This window comes from Poecile atricapillus, chromosome 1 (genome assembly GCF_030490865.1).
Source record: "Poecile atricapillus isolate bPoeAtr1 chromosome 1, bPoeAtr1.hap1, whole genome shotgun sequence".
Taxonomy (NCBI): domain Eukaryota; kingdom Metazoa; phylum Chordata; class Aves; order Passeriformes; family Paridae; genus Poecile; species Poecile atricapillus.
Window position 1 is genome coordinate 34,444,319 of NC_081249.1, and position 15,624 is coordinate 34,459,942.

At 36.9% G+C, this 15,624-nt stretch overlaps 1 protein-coding gene across 1 annotated transcript; it reads right to left on the minus strand.

The window, feature by feature from the left end:
* Nucleotides 1-426: 426 nt before the first annotated feature.
* Nucleotides 427-15,229, minus strand: LOC131584905 (interleukin-5 receptor subunit alpha-like). Its single transcript, XM_058850482.1, has 11 exons — nt 15,120-15,229; nt 14,341-14,538; nt 13,849-14,003; nt 13,572-13,719; nt 12,909-13,017; nt 12,636-12,823; nt 10,529-10,665; nt 8,926-9,070; nt 5,095-5,182; nt 3,736-3,823; nt 427-1,543 (listed from the first exon to the last, which is right to left on the minus strand). The coding sequence occupies exons 2-11, from the start codon at nt 14,441-14,443 to the stop codon at nt 1,421-1,423; spliced, it is 1,284 nt and encodes a 427-aa protein (XP_058706465.1). The 5' UTR covers nt 14,444-14,538; nt 15,120-15,229; the 3' UTR covers nt 427-1,420.
* Nucleotides 15,230-15,624: the final 395 nt, after the last annotated feature.

Below are 15,624 nucleotides of genomic sequence, written 5' to 3' on the forward strand. Positions count from 1 at the left end.
AGGAGATATTACAGGAGTTGTCTCACTGAAACTTGACTCAGCACCTGATATCTACAATTTACCTTCTGCCTGATGATTTGTGTGGGCATCAGACTGACAAGTATGGAGGGGAGAGCACTGATGTGCAAAGGTAAGAGGAAATGTGACATTACCTACTAAAACTGATTGTTCTTTTGAGGTCATTAACCTGATCTTACAGCAAAAAAAAAAATTTATAATTCTTTTGTTGTTCAGATATTTCTAGATCGAGCTTTCCACTTGTCACCAGCCATTCTTAATAATAAAGGAGGAATAGTGCAATCTTCTCCATTGGGGACCTTTTACCAAAACAAAAAGCACATTTAGGTGAATCAAGACTCAGCACCAAAGTATATCTTGGAAACTTTATGTTTCAAGAACACAAACAAAATTTTTATATTTTTATTTCTTCCAATAAGTACTATTCTGACATGGAAAAATGTTACCAGTAATGAAAGCAAGTAATTTTTAGGTATCTTCCAAACCTTCCAGAAAATTATGTCCATCATTGATTTCCCATCTTCAAAAAAGAAATGTCTTCCTTGCAAAATCAAATAATTCTCTTCTAGTCAAATAAACACTGTCCTAACTAAGAGTTAGAATAACTCTTCCCTGATTGTGTACCTGAAAACAGACTAGCATAGCTCGTCACTTCATGGAATCAGTAGGAAAGATTCTTTAAATGGACAGGGAAAAATAAATAGCAAAAATTGGTCAGTTCTGAACTTTCACTTCTCTGAGATAAACTTATTTAAACACTCACAATACAGCAGAAAACTTTACCTCATCTAAAGTTTTCTTGTTTTACTTAGATTGCTAACTGCAAAGTCCACAATATTAAAAGACCCTGTCTTCACACTTTTCTTTCTGGTTGATGTGTGCTTACACACTGCAGTGACTCAGAAAGGGATTTTTTTTTTTATATTAGTTTTAGAGAACACTTGTGAGATTCTCTTGCTGTTTCCAGAAACATTTACTACATCCACCATTTCTCATGACCACATCAATCCGATGTTTAATAGCTAGTATGAGATTTGTATGAACAGCCAATCTTCAAAAGCTCTTGATCTATCAGACAGTACTTGGAAGCTATTGTAGCATTATGAAACACTAATTCTAATTTCATTTTAACCCAAGGGGATGTCAACATCAGTTCGTATTTTCTGAGATGCTCTAATTTTATTGGGCTGGAGATCAGTTTTTTTAGAGACAAACTGCAAGATACTTCTTTTTGTTTGTGATCCAAAGCTAATTTTAAGAGTTGCATTGTTTTCAGAGCACAAAGTACTTCAAGTTATTGGTCTCAGACAAACTCCCATATCAGCTGTTCTTTGATCTGTTAGAATATTGTCCACCTCATGGAAAGGTACACTTGCATGCAGATAAAAAAGGCATACCACCTCTATAGATCTTCTAACACAAATTCTTTCAAACATTTCTGTGGTTGAATGTTCTCATCTCTGTTCTCTTCTAGTGTTCCCAGAGTAACCTCTGAGTGCGTCTCCATTTGCATTTGCATATGTTGCTGTTGGATAGAAATGACATTATGCACAAAATCTTTATTCATTGATATTAAAAATTATGTATATTTTTACAAGTGCTCAATTTATTTGGCATATAACCGGGATTAGTACAGATTACTTATTCTTTTGCAACTGGCATACGAAGATTGTATTAGTTACTCCCTCAATCTACAAGTTGTTCACAGGCAAATTTGCTTAGTTGTTCTAAGCCTTGATTTTATTGCTTGGCACTCTCCAGGATGATATGACCACTGTGCCATCAACAATCACTTGAATCAAAAGATCACAGTGCCATCTCAGTAATCTGTTGCTATGATGTAGACAGTAACTACCCAACTATGCTAAAGCCTTCTGTCAAAGGTTTATTCAGTGTAATACTTTGGGCACAGAAGTTGCTTCTTTCTCTGTCACTAACATTAAATGTCGTTTCTGTGGTGATTATATATTGAACACAAAGACCTCTACATAGCAGTTTATGCAGTTCTAACGTGGAGATGCAGAATATAAACCTGAGGGTGATGATTCTGTATTCTGCCAGCCCATATTCATAGCCACAAGGGGTATTATCAGTTAGCTTGTTCACAAAATGGTTTCACTGGTAAAAATGGTTGAGAAGGACTTTTGCATAGAAGAGGTGATAAATACACTCTTTAACCAGCTGAGTTTAGGGTCAATACGGCACCTTTAGCATCAAATTTGGTCAAATTATATTGACCAGAAGTGTCTTAGAAATTTTTCTGAATTTTAAGAATAAGAGACTTGGCCTCAAGCCAGTTCTGGAGCTCTTGAGCTTTTCTGAGAAGATGAGTGTAGTGAAGAGGAGCACAGTCTGCTCTGGGAGCCAGCCAAGGCTTGTGGAATGAACTCCAGGTGCAAGTTCAAAACACTTCAATCTTTTAATTTGTCATTTTATTATATAGAATATGCACATCATTTTCCCCATAAATTTGTTTTGAGAAGATAAAATTAAACAAAACAACCCATTCCTCTTGCCTCACAACTCAAATTATGATTCCTAGTTTGAGATGATCTGTGTTTTCCTTCAAAGTTTGTAATCACATAGATATATTATTTAAAAAACCAAACCCAAACCACAATATTGGAAGACATCTATGTTTCTCTTGGGAAAGAAAACAGCATAAGGGAACACACTGGGAATTGCTAGTTAAATTGCTGAATGTGCTACTAGAAGATATTTTGATATTGCAGTCTAAATATGTGCCATAATATGGCAGGATAGAGTAAAATTAACAGAAATCCTGAAGAGGCTCTGAACAAATATTTTGAGCACATAGAATAGAGAAAATCCTTATTGCAGTTTTCTATTCCAGTGGTGTTTTCCACCAAAAAATACCCCATAATTTGGGCACACTTGTGCCTCCTCCTCATGTGTTGCAGAACCAGGTAAGACGCAATCTTACTGTGCCTTCTAGCACGCAGTTTACTGTGTAGCTTCTCTGCAGTCAATGTTTGTGACTAGTGCATTTTTTCCTGCAACTCACACAATGACAGCAAAACACTGAGTGTGCAAGCCAGGGAGCTCCATTTATGACATTCACAAAAATATTGTCAATACTTAGTCTTTGTTTTGCCAAGTTGACTAAAGACTTGTAATCTGGCATGAGATAAGCAAGCGTCTGAATTTACAGCACGTCATCTCTTCCAAAGTAAACACCTCTGCATATGGCTTTGTCCTGAAGCAGGGGCACAGCCGGGGTAGGTTATGAATTGTGCAGCCTCCTCCTTCCTTCTGTAAAAATGTGCACATTTGACTGCACAGCCAATGTGCACAGCCAATGACTTGCAGATCACCACTAAAAATTCCCCTTGATAACTGGCCTACATGCTTACATGTATATCATCCCATCACTGACTCTTCTTCAGGGACTCAGGGTGACCAGTCCTTAAAATGTTGGTCCACTGTGTGTGGATAAGCTGAAACACCTTGGAGAACACTAGACATTTTAGTCCCCTAGGATTTTTCTCTGTCCCATCTACTGACATCATTGTCCTGTAACCTCCACAAGCTTTCTGTTCCCTTCTGGCTTCACTACAAATGCTGTGCATACCTTTTTTTATGTTTTTAATTTTTTTTTTCAATTACATGCTGCTCCAAATGCAATGTTGTACCATTCTGATTGTAAGTGATATCATGCGTGTCAATGTGGTGAGAGAAAAAAGACAGGCACACTACCTGGTGGTGAGTCTCATCTGCTAACCACGTTTTGATATGATCTGAAGGATGTGGAACAGGCGTGGTTATAACTTCCAGGCATCTATACCTGCAAGACAGTGATACAGGCACGCGACTATTCTTGTCTGCAGGAACGGAACAGATCAGACATTAATGCTTTGTAATATATGTTCCAGTTCCAAGGCAGGCATCTACTATTTCTAGAGCCATTTAATTTTTTTCTTTCTTTCTTTTCACTGTAGACATTTCCTACATTTTCAACGTTTTACCTAGCTCTTCTTTAGCCTGATTGGTTTCTAACCTGCAAGAGTTTTAAGAGGACTGGGTGGATATAAAAAAACTATGATTTCTACACAAATATTTTTTCCAAGAAAAGTGAGAAATTGTGGCATGCTACTGTGTCTGTAGCTTAAAAAATTATTCCTATGTGTTCCTTCCATAATAAAAATTTGATAACTTTTTATACAAATCAGGAAAAATGATTATTCATTAATTAAATAAATTTACTTTTAATAGTAGCTCCACTTACATACTGCACCTTACAAATATTAAGGTATCTTGAGTTATCATTCTATCCTGGTCAAGATTATTTCTCAGTTCAAGAAAGCCTTTGCTGCCACAGGAAGCTGTCTATAAGAAAGCTATGTTGCCAGGAAGAAAAGTAGTGGCATAGATAGAGTTAGCAGCATTAACTGTTGATGGATGTGAGGCCACTACTATTACTTTGCTCTAATGTTATTAATAGTAGAACAAAGGAAATTCATTCCATCTGCCTGACTTCCCTTTTTTATTTATTTCTTGTAAACTCTTCAGCTTAGACTGAAAGACTGCTTTCATAACACCCATGGATTATGAAATGAAATTGGACAGAATGACATGCAGTTCATCTCTGGCCTGATTAATATAGGTGACCTTGAATGCAGAACATGTGAAAGCATGGGGTAAAGTCACACTGAGGATAGAGAGACAGCTGCCTGAGTAGGATTAAAAAATGTCATTTATAGTAAATGACTACAAATATAGTAAGTATGTATTTCTATATTTGTAAAGACTACAAATATAGTAAATATATATTTCTATATTTGTAAATACTACAAATATAGTAAGGTGTGAGACTGGATCTGTGGAGGACTGGGCTAGGAGCTGCAAGAGACAAATTATAACTCTGTCTTACACTAGATCATAACACCAAGCACTACTTTGCTAGAACAATAGTTGGAAATGCACAATTAACTTCTTCTTGTTAACATAATTTATCTGAGAAAATCTGTGTTTGACTTTTATCCATTGTATCGTTTACTGTCATCCTGACCCCTCTTCCATTGGAAATGTATACAACCATCCAGAAATGTACACTACCTTCTACATGCATATATCATCAAACCTCCAAGGAAAACCAGAGGACAAAGCAATGAGAGGCTTAGTAGCAGGATATCCACTGTCTTTTCTAAAAAAAAAAGGAAAAAAAAAAAAAAAAGAAGAGGGAAAAGTAGTGTTAATTATATGGGAGAGGCTAGGGTAGTTAATAAACAGTATGGACTCATAAATATTGCTCTATTCCTGAACTGTCACAGATTTAAAGAAACATTTCTTGGAGATTTTTTAGGGGAAAAGGGCTTTTGACTTCAGCACTCTTCCTTCCTCCCCTTCCTCCTATTAGCCCTCAGCCTTGCTGCTTTGTCTGGCACTTCCACTTGCTTCATTCCATTCCCTCCTTTTCCTGGAATTCTGATCTCATATCCTGGGCATGGCCTGTCCTGCCACTGGGTATTTCCACACAGCCTTGATTCCTCTGGATATCAAACCCTCTGTACTACTGGTACTTCAGCTGCTGCTCTAGCTGCTCCTGAGTTCCTACTGCTGCTACCTCCCATCTCCACACACCATAAGTCCCCAGCTCCTGCCTCCTCACCACTTCACAGCTGTAACTGATTTAAGGCAAAATGAAAATAAAAGCATTTTGTCAAACAAAATATTCTCTTTTATTCAAGAAGCAGCATTTGGTTTCTATTATACTTACCTTTTTAACCCTGCTTGGCATAGTCCTAAAGCAATGGCATCAGTACATATTTATACTGTTCAACAAATAGTACTGCTCTGTACCTTGCATTTCTTCCTCCAAAATATGCAAAATACCAAAATAGCAACATATTTTGTTGACTCAGAAATGTTTTTCTGGGAAATTTAATTTTTTGTTTAATATCTAGCTTTAGAACTACAACTAGTTTGGATTGGTTTTAGCTAAGTACTTTGAAGAAAAACAGGCAAGGACAGCTCCTAAAATGTTTATAGTCTGAGGCCAGTTAAACAGTGGTTTTAGGATCAATCTAGATTAAAAATCAAAGTATTAAAGAATGGAACTAAAGTTCTGAGTTTGAACTCATTTATTTCCACAAGTTTCATATGAAACCAAGAAAAAACTCAGAAACTTATGGGCAGAACTTACAAGTATATGCCTTATCTTCTTTAAAGTTCAATACTACTCTTTATTCACTTTAAGATGAAAAGGAAATTATTTTCTACTTGCTTTCTGAAATGAGGGCTCAGAAAACTTATTCTGAACAACCTCTGCACTGTGTAGTAGATTTTTTTTTTTAGTTTGTGGTAATTCCTCTGTATCATTCTGCTAGCCCTTTATCATACACACACCCAGGAGAAGAGGAAGCCCTGCTCTTATCATCAGTTGAATCACAGAGAGGTTTGCTTCTCCTGCTTTCTTACTTCTTGCATTATGGAAAGCAGCAAGAAAAAGAAGCACATATATTCTTTTGGGTAGACCATTTAACGGTGGGGTTTTTTTCAGATGCAAATGCTTTAAGTTGGACAGGAATAACAGAACTTTGAAATCAAAACAAGTGGCTTGGTTTGCAAAAATGCAGAGCACTTCTGAATTACTACAAACTTCAAAGTGATCTATGAATGCTCATCAGCTCTAAAAATTAGACCAATTATTTCAAGTTTCTACATATGAATAAAGCTGATTAAACATTTCTTTTTTTAGCAGAAAGTTTCTATAGTAAACAGCTCAGTTCAGGTTAAATTGTGAGGGTTTTTTTCAAGGGCATATGCTAATTCTAAAGGCAAATTAATGTTTTCCTCATGAGAAAATTAGCAAATTCTTTTCATGTCAAAGGAACATTTCAGAACAAATATTTTAGTTATGTTTTGAATTATGTTATTTCATTTTGATGTTTCAGCTTTTTTTAAATGAAGGCTAAAATGCCTTTTTAAAATGAATTCTTAAAGAAATGTTGCACATTTCCTAGATGAAACAGTAGAATGTAATGGAGAAGCAAACAGAAAGCAGGTCATGCCATGCTTCTTCAAGACTTTCAGTAGAAAGAGATCCTGTAACATCAGAAAAATGACACATTTCAAAACAAAAATATTGAATGGATGTTCTTCTTTTCAGGTTACTTGTATAATGTGCATTTATACATGTTCCCAAGTAGAAGCAGATAGAAAAATTTCCACAGAATACAGAATAAAAAGGACAGAAAAAATCGTATCAGCATCAAAGGTAGTATGTAAAGAGATTTGGCTGAGTACCTAACCCTCCAATAGAATGTCTCCATAGATTCATTTTATAAAAATCAGTGATCATTCCTCAGTAGAAAGGAAGGGAATTGCTGCACCACATGTGCAGTACGCCCCAGGGTAAATCATCATACTGCACTGAACACATGCAGATATTACAGCTTATGTGCCATGGTGATCTTGTCCATCAGAAACTTTTCTGAAATGGAGGAAACATTCTGTGCTTATGGAACCTCAGCAACAGCTGCAGAGGAAGCTGGGAAAGCAGCAGTGTTGAAAACAACTAAAGGAGACTGGCAGATGCTGAGAGCAAGGTTTAGTAGGCCGGAACCAGAATGAGTGACTGCTCATTTCCTTCTTCTGGTGCAAGGTTGGCGGGGAGCAAGTAAATCTACATGCCCTCACCTAGAGGACCTCTTCTGATGTCCCCTATCTACACACCAGATGTGTCCAGCCTGATGTCAGGCAGACAGAGCTGGCAGACCCCTCCTAGGCCATGCAGCAATCCTAGACTCTGTCTTTAGTGAGAAGAAAGAGGAATTCCTCTAAAGAGGAATTCAAGACTCTTGAAAATTATCTTCTTTGCCACAATAAACATGAAATGCAATTAGGTTTCTCTCTCCAGATATTTCACAAGTGGAATGCTTTTGAAATTAAATTAATAAATTTAAGAGAAAAAAGGTTTCAGCAGACCAGTGGGATACAAGGAGGCATCTGATAGAGTAGGCAGCCAGTATCCAGTAAATTCTATAACTGAATTTACATTCAATCCATTTCAAAAATAATAATGTCTCACCTGGCATTTCCTGTCATCAGATAAATATGCATTTGAAGCTCAAAGATCAAAAAGCCATATTCCAAAATACTGTCTGTTGCATTAAATAATGATACTTATCTTGTTTTGTTTTACTACCCATAGTACTGTACTTATTTGCATGTCAACACGCAGACATAAGTTTCTCTCTATAAATACAGCGTCACACTATTTTACTACTGCCTAACCTGATGTCAGGAAGCTTCTGCATGTGGAGGCATTTATCTCATCATGGAAAGCACAAGATTCCCTTGTAAGCACATCGATGTTAGGTGTTTTCTTCGTAGAGGTTGAAGGAAGTGCCAGAGCACATATATTTAAATGAGAGGCCAGAGCACATATATTTAAATAACAGCTAAAACATTTCCTATCTGTCAGATAAGAAATTATTCCACCAATGTTCTAAGGGACATTTTGGACTTAGTCCTTAAAGACTATGTGGTTTGAAGAATGTTATGATTTTTGTGAATTTCTTGGCTTACTAACTCCATTTGAAAGTGTTTTTAGAGATGCGTGGGCCATCCTTTGCAGGGCAAGGCAGCAGGGGAAGGTGTAAGGACCTTGTCAGCTGCTGACCATTATTATTTCCTAAAGGCTGTCAAGAGTCAGGTATAACTTAGCTCAGGACAACAGCTCTGTAAAGACCAGGGAAGTAGAGCTCAGCCTAAGGACTCCCCTACAGCAGAGCTCTGTGAGCCTGGTGTGTGCCATGGACCCCTAGGGACAGTTATGATCCAATAACACCCTGGAGAGGAAGAGAGGCAATAATGAGGTAAATATATTGAACGGTAATAACAAAACCCATGATAACAGTTATGAGTAGTAAGTACATAACTTACCATCGTGAATAAATACTGGTTCACTCCATTCACTCCAGATCTTGTTTGCTATGCAAATCTCTTTCTTTGCCCTCACTTGTGCTGCACATTTTTTTTCTGGCTTATGAAATGAATACTTATAGTTCTCTGCAGTGACATTTACAATCTATCAAGAGAGGTTTAGGGGATTATTGTAAGATATATTTGTATTGCAGTTCAAACAGATATAAACTAGGGATGTCAAATACTACAATTTACATCTCTAAGTAGTAGGAAGAGATTTTCAGAACAAGTTCTTATGTCCATATATAATTTAACTCTCATCTGATCCGTGTTAAAACTCAAAACTGAACATAAAGAGAGACTGGAACTGATAAGATGGAAGGAGGTATGGCAGAACATTAGGAATTTGAAAGCACTGATTCTCCTTTAATTTTTTATCACACCACATATACGACAAGCATAGTAACTGCGGAACTGCAAGTTTCAAGATTTTGGTGTGGATAGTGTGCTACACTTGCTTCTGTGGTAGAATAAAATCTTGCATTTTTCAGCTGAAGGATGTCCACAATTTTTCTGACCATCCTGAAACATCTTTAATTGTGCCTATGAAAAAAAGCACATCACTTCAAAAGATCAAGCCCAAATGTGGAGGGATGGAGTTTAAAGCAGAGGGATCTCTAAATCATCCACCACTTTTAAATACTGAAGCAAAGTTCTGTAAATAAACAATCTTAAAAATTCTTGCTTGTAGAAATTAAGTGATGTTAGAAGGCTGCAGAGTAGAAAGTATGAATCTTATCCATGGAAAAGCATGGAATCTCTGCTTCCTTGGTGTTGGGAAACTGTGATCTGTTCTCCTCATACTGACTGACAAGGTGTGGATTTGACCCTATGCACCATGATGCTTCTTTCTCTTCCCTTCAGGACTTTTCTGGAATCTATTAATACTTTGTGGTGCCCAAAGCACAGTATGAAACTTTAGGTGAAACTCAGCATCTAGATGGGCAAATTAGTCACAACCTGCATCTTACATGTGATATGCTGACCATATATACTTAAATGACATTTGACCTTTGCGTAAGAACACAGAATGTTTGACTCAGTTTGTGGTTCAAAGTAATCCACAGACCTTCTTTTCTTCTGTGTTGATGTCTACATTTTAATTCCTTATTTTGTGTTGACATATTTGACCTGTATTTCCTAATCATAGGATTTTCCTTATTACTGAGTTTCACCTTGTTGATTTCAGACTTAACCAAAATTTCAAATTCTAATCTTTTTTCCCCCATGGTACTTGACAATCTTTCCTAGCTTCCAGACAATACTTCTTTTTCTATAACAAAAAAGTCAGTATGGTTTATGTGATACTAATGTACGATTCAAATTTAATATAGAAGACAAAAACTTCTAATTCACTTCAATGCAAGCCTGACTATGAAAGATTTCATAAAATGTATTGATTTTTTATTTTTACCAGAAAGAGAAGTTGGATTATTCATTAAAGACAATGGGATTTCATTAAATTTTATTTGAGATTAAAGTCTGTTAAATTTGAGGGATGCCTTGTTTTTATGGAAGTAACATTATACGGACTAAGTGTACTACCAGGGAAACTGATTACCTTATGATCTGTTATTTTCACTTGGTACAAAAAACACTTTTTCCTTGCTGAACCAATAGTAGGGGGAGGTTTCCAGTGAATTTTAATACTTCTGTTTTCAAGGGAAACCGAGACGTTGATTGGTGGGTTCAGCTTCTCTGAAAAATAAGGAACACAGAGAGACCTTCTGTACCTCATGCTCTTCCTCATATTTAAACTGATGTAAAACAAATGAAACTGCATTTGTCCTTAAAATACACAGCTGAGTGTTTTGCAGTTTGCCACACCCAAAGGGGACATTCTAGTGAGCGACACATTTTTTTTTTAAGTTGCTGTTCAGTAAGTATCTCAAAATAAAGGGACACAGTTGGAGTTTTTCACATATGTTTCTAGGAAAGGCAGAAAGAGTGTGCAGGAGAAGAAGGCCCTCTCCAGCATCTGTGTTGGTGTTGAGGAGACTTTGAGTATGGCTCCATGTCATGTAGGATACATGCGTTTTGTCTACCCACAGGCCTGGTATTATTACTTTAAAATAATAACATTTCATCTCTAACAGAGGGGTTACAGAAGGGACACTTAGAAAATCTTCAGAGAATCTTAGAAGGGTTTGGGTTGGAAGAGATCTTAAGGACCATCTAGTTCCAAATCCCCTGCCATGGGCAGGGCCACCTGCCACTAGATCAGGTTGCTCAAATCTCCACTGAACGTGTCCTTGGACACTTCCAGGGATGGGGCATCCACAGTTTCTCAGAACAACCTATTTCCCAGGGAATTTGTCTAATTCAATACATGAAGATTTCTGTAGATGCTTGAGAAATATCTCTCTCTCCTATAAAGAGGCAAGTGGACACTTACTATGGAGGAAGTACAGGATTGGAAGCGAGGGACATTTGGGTCCCCAGGATTTCAGCCTTGGATTCATATAAGCAAGTCTACAGCTGTTTTTTAGCATGGCAAGTGTTAGGGGACTTATCCTAAGTTCGTGCTCAGTACTCAGGCATCCTCAGTCTTTCTCAGCTGCTGCTGCATTTCTGTGAAAGGAAGAACTCCAGCTGGAGTTTTCTGAAAAAGCCCTCCCAGCAAAAGCAGAAGTGCATGGCAAGTTTCTGCAGGCAGGGTCAGCGAGGTCTGTCGATAACCACGGCTGCAGCGTGGTGCCAGTGAGAGAAGCCAGCACCGCAGCTCCATGCAGCCTTTGAGGGTGGGGGCACTCCGTGAGCCGTGAAGAGTCATGAGCAATGAGAAGAGTGAGAAGCAGGGGTTTTTTTGTTTAGTCTCTGAAATACTGCTGCCAGACCATTCTCCCTTCTGTTAGGATGTCAAGAACAGGCAGAAATATCTTTTCATCCTTTTGTCGTATGTCAGATTATAACTGGCTCTGAGTGCGGAGAAAAGCTTTAGGTAAAGCAAACAGTTCTGTTGTCTTAGTAAAGGTTAGATGAGATCTAACTCAGAAAAAAGTTTTAGAGTTTTGAATTATATTTTTGCTATCCCTTGAGCTATGACTGATTCCCAGGTTTCAGGTCTGGAAGACAATCAATATGTTAATGACTTAAAAGGCATTTGAATCTGCAATCTTTGCTAAAATTCAGGTGAATTTCTTACCCATGAGATTAATTCAAACTTCCCAGAGAAGTTAGGAAAAGTAATTTTATATGATCATTCAAAACTGTTGATAATTAAAAATAACTGCCAAGATATTTTTAACTTAAAAATAAATAAAAATGCTACTAATGTTTGAGAACATCCATATTCTTAAATTCAGGTTATAAATGAGATTTGTGACTATTTATGCTCTTTTTCTTAATCACACTTGCTCAGCACTATAAAAAAAGATAGAAGAAAAAAAATTGAGAAACTAGTATAATGCTTTTAAATATTTTTTTCTCACATTAGCTTTTTCTTCTAATTAAAATTATAGATAAACAAGGTTATTTAATCAGACAAAAAATTAAAAAACCTTCAGCCCTAATCCATTTTGTTTAATCTTTGTGTAACATTCACACTGAGATGAATGCCTAAACAGTTAGAATTAGTATGACTTTGTCACACCTATTTCCTTTTTTGCTTTCCATGAAGTAACCAGTAAATAAACTTTTCATAATATACAATAATCGACAATACTTACCTATTGTCTGAGGTGTGAAAGCTTTGTAATAAGACAGTCCTCTTGAACCATTTTTCAAATTTCTGACAGTTATATTTAAATTTATTTTCCTTGATGGTTGGAAATGTATTTCTCTCATATTGCAGCCAATATTTTTCTTCCTTGCATTTTTTATATATTTCTGGCATGCAAAAACTTTTCCTACATGTCTGTGAGAAGGAAATATAATTTTTTTAAATCAAAGACTTAGGTCCAAAATCATGGTTTCATACTTATTTTGCTTAACATCCTTACCTGTATGAGGTAAAGATCTGGATATCTTCAGGAGCTTCTGCTTTGATGTTCCAGGTGCAATTGAAAAAAGAAATGTTATATATGATGCACGAAAGATTCTGAATATAGACTGCAAAAAAGAAATGGCAAAGAGTTGTGTTTATTTTACACTGATTTCCTAATATCAACATGATGGTTGCCTTTACAGACCCACTCTATTGGCTTATTTCTAGAAGCATAAAAGAGTACTATGTGAAAAAAAATAAAATAAAAATCACTTTTTAGACAGTGAAAACTGGGAAGCACATCTGCTACTAACACCAAAGCCTTACTAACCCACTTAAAAACAAATTAAAATCTCTGATCTTTTAAGAATTGCTGAAATCATGTGATACAGAAGGCAATCTTCATGAGACATGAGTTGCTAGGGAAAATGAAAAGACTGGGTTATACTGACATCTTGCTCAGCAGAGCTGGAGTTTTCTGAATCTGAGCACATTTAACAAAGGAAATAATTCTGCAATACCTCAAGGTATTATGAAACATATTCTTAACATATGTGAAAAAAAAAAAAGTAGCAGAATATTGGGATTGCAGAGAATGACATTTCAGAAATTCTCCAAGTAAAGAAGGTCACTGTTGTAAATGCTTGGACATCCTAAAAACAAGTTGGAAATAACTGACCTGGATGTGCCTTGTAAGTAAATTCTGTCCAGTCACTCTCCCTAATTATGTCTTCTGTTTCTTTTGCAAAAAGTTGTGTCTTAACCTTAGCATTAAAACCAGAATGTAATTTAAGATGTATTATCTTTTCCTTCTCCTGCAGCCTTTCCTAAGAGGAGAAAGAAGAAATTCCATGAAGGTAGACTGTTGTAAGTATTGAAAGGGAAATTATGCAAGCTCATCTACTGAATGATATATTATTTTACTTTACACTTTGTGCAACCTCTGAAGAACTTACTTTTTTTTCTTTAGTGGTATTGAAGAACTTATAAATCAAAATATACTTCACAGTGTATTTCCTGGTTTCTTCTTTTGTCAGGTTATTGCTCCAAGACAAAATAACTCTTGAATCATTCTTGGTGGCCCACAGAATATTATGTAGTCTAAGTGCATCTGCAATTAAATTGATATTACATAGAGAGAGGATCCTCCACTGTGTACACAAAGAAATTGTCTCTCAGCAAGGCTTGCATGCCCAACAGCTCTACCAGGACCTTGGTTCTTGCTTGCAGCAGGAATTTCAGAGTTTTGTCGAATATGACTTTCAGCAGTGGAAATCATGCTGCTCTTTGCAGCTCTCAAAATTAATGGATTCATTTTTGCATGTCTTGGACACTTCTCCTACTGCAGGTCTCTGTTTCTCTATACGAGCTGTAGAAAGTGCCTTGGCAAGTTCAGATTAAACATCTGGGATGGTTAGCATAGGATGAACTGTTAATACTTTACTTACCCTTTATGTCTTCTTGTCCACTTGCCAGGATTGTGGAAAATAGTGTCTTACACTGGAAAAAGCTTAATATCAGCAGGACAGAAATGGCTGTAACACATGCCATAGCAAAAGTTTTGGGCCACAGGTCTGAGGAAAGAAATTCTTTAATTCCAAGTTTGCTTGAGAAAGTAGTTAGAAAATCACATTTTCATTTTTCACCTGTGAAATATTAGGAAAGGGTTACCTAGATGCTTAAAAGGTGTGTAAAGTACAAAAAGTACATGTGAAATGACATAAGTTTGACAGGACTTGTTTACTGGTGCCTGCTGTTCCCAGGATGTTTTTATTTGAGCCCACTCTTTAACTGGGTGTCAGGCCAGAGAGAACGTGTGCCATGGAGCACTGGTTTCGAGTGACAGCACAGCTCCAATTGCAAGCCAGCACCACAGATACGATACTACTGACACTGCAAGTGGTTTAGGTAGGGCCCACCTGACATAACCATGACTAGATATAAGTCCAGTAACTCTATTTGTGTGTGTTACTTGGCCTCTTGTGGTCATAGAGAACCGTCATTCCTAGACTGTGACTTGTGTTACCTGGTGTAGGAGGATATGGACCATAAGAAGAGATCAATCCTGCTATTTAAAACGTATCAGCAAGAGAATTTCAGGTGTTTTCTAAATTTGGAATATGGTGAGCGAACAGATTCAGACTGATCAAAGTTGGTTTCAGCAAGGCAGCATTTCTCTGAAGGGTCTCATTCAGAGGTTGCTTAAATGTAAAAGAATATCTGATACCTTCTGTGTTCATATGCCTTCAGAGACTTTCACTCACTAACTGATTTCTCTTGGCTCTGATTGTTTTCACTTTTAAATTTTCAGAAATGTATTCAGGAATCAGCACCTGGAGCCATGCCAAAAGGTTCACAATACATTGGTTAATAAGTGGCACTGGTCATGGTAGAGGAAAATGTGTGAATGTTCAGCACGTCAAAAAAATCTGCAACGAGGTTTTCTGGAAAAAAGAAACACATGCACACTTAAAATTACATCCATATACAGATTAATTTATAATGCTATTTTATCACAGTGCAGTGAAAAAAAGATCACTTAAGGAATGCTACCCTTGTTTATGAAGTGCTGTGAAAAAATCATAACAAAAATCTGTAAGGCAGAGGTTTCCCCATCTGGGTCATTCTGGAGTGATCTCAGCAGTAGCACCAGGAGCAGCTAAAGTACGCAAGTCACACTCTGCACACGGCCAGCCAAAGAAAGAGTTAATTCTCCTGCTTGGTGTGCCCAG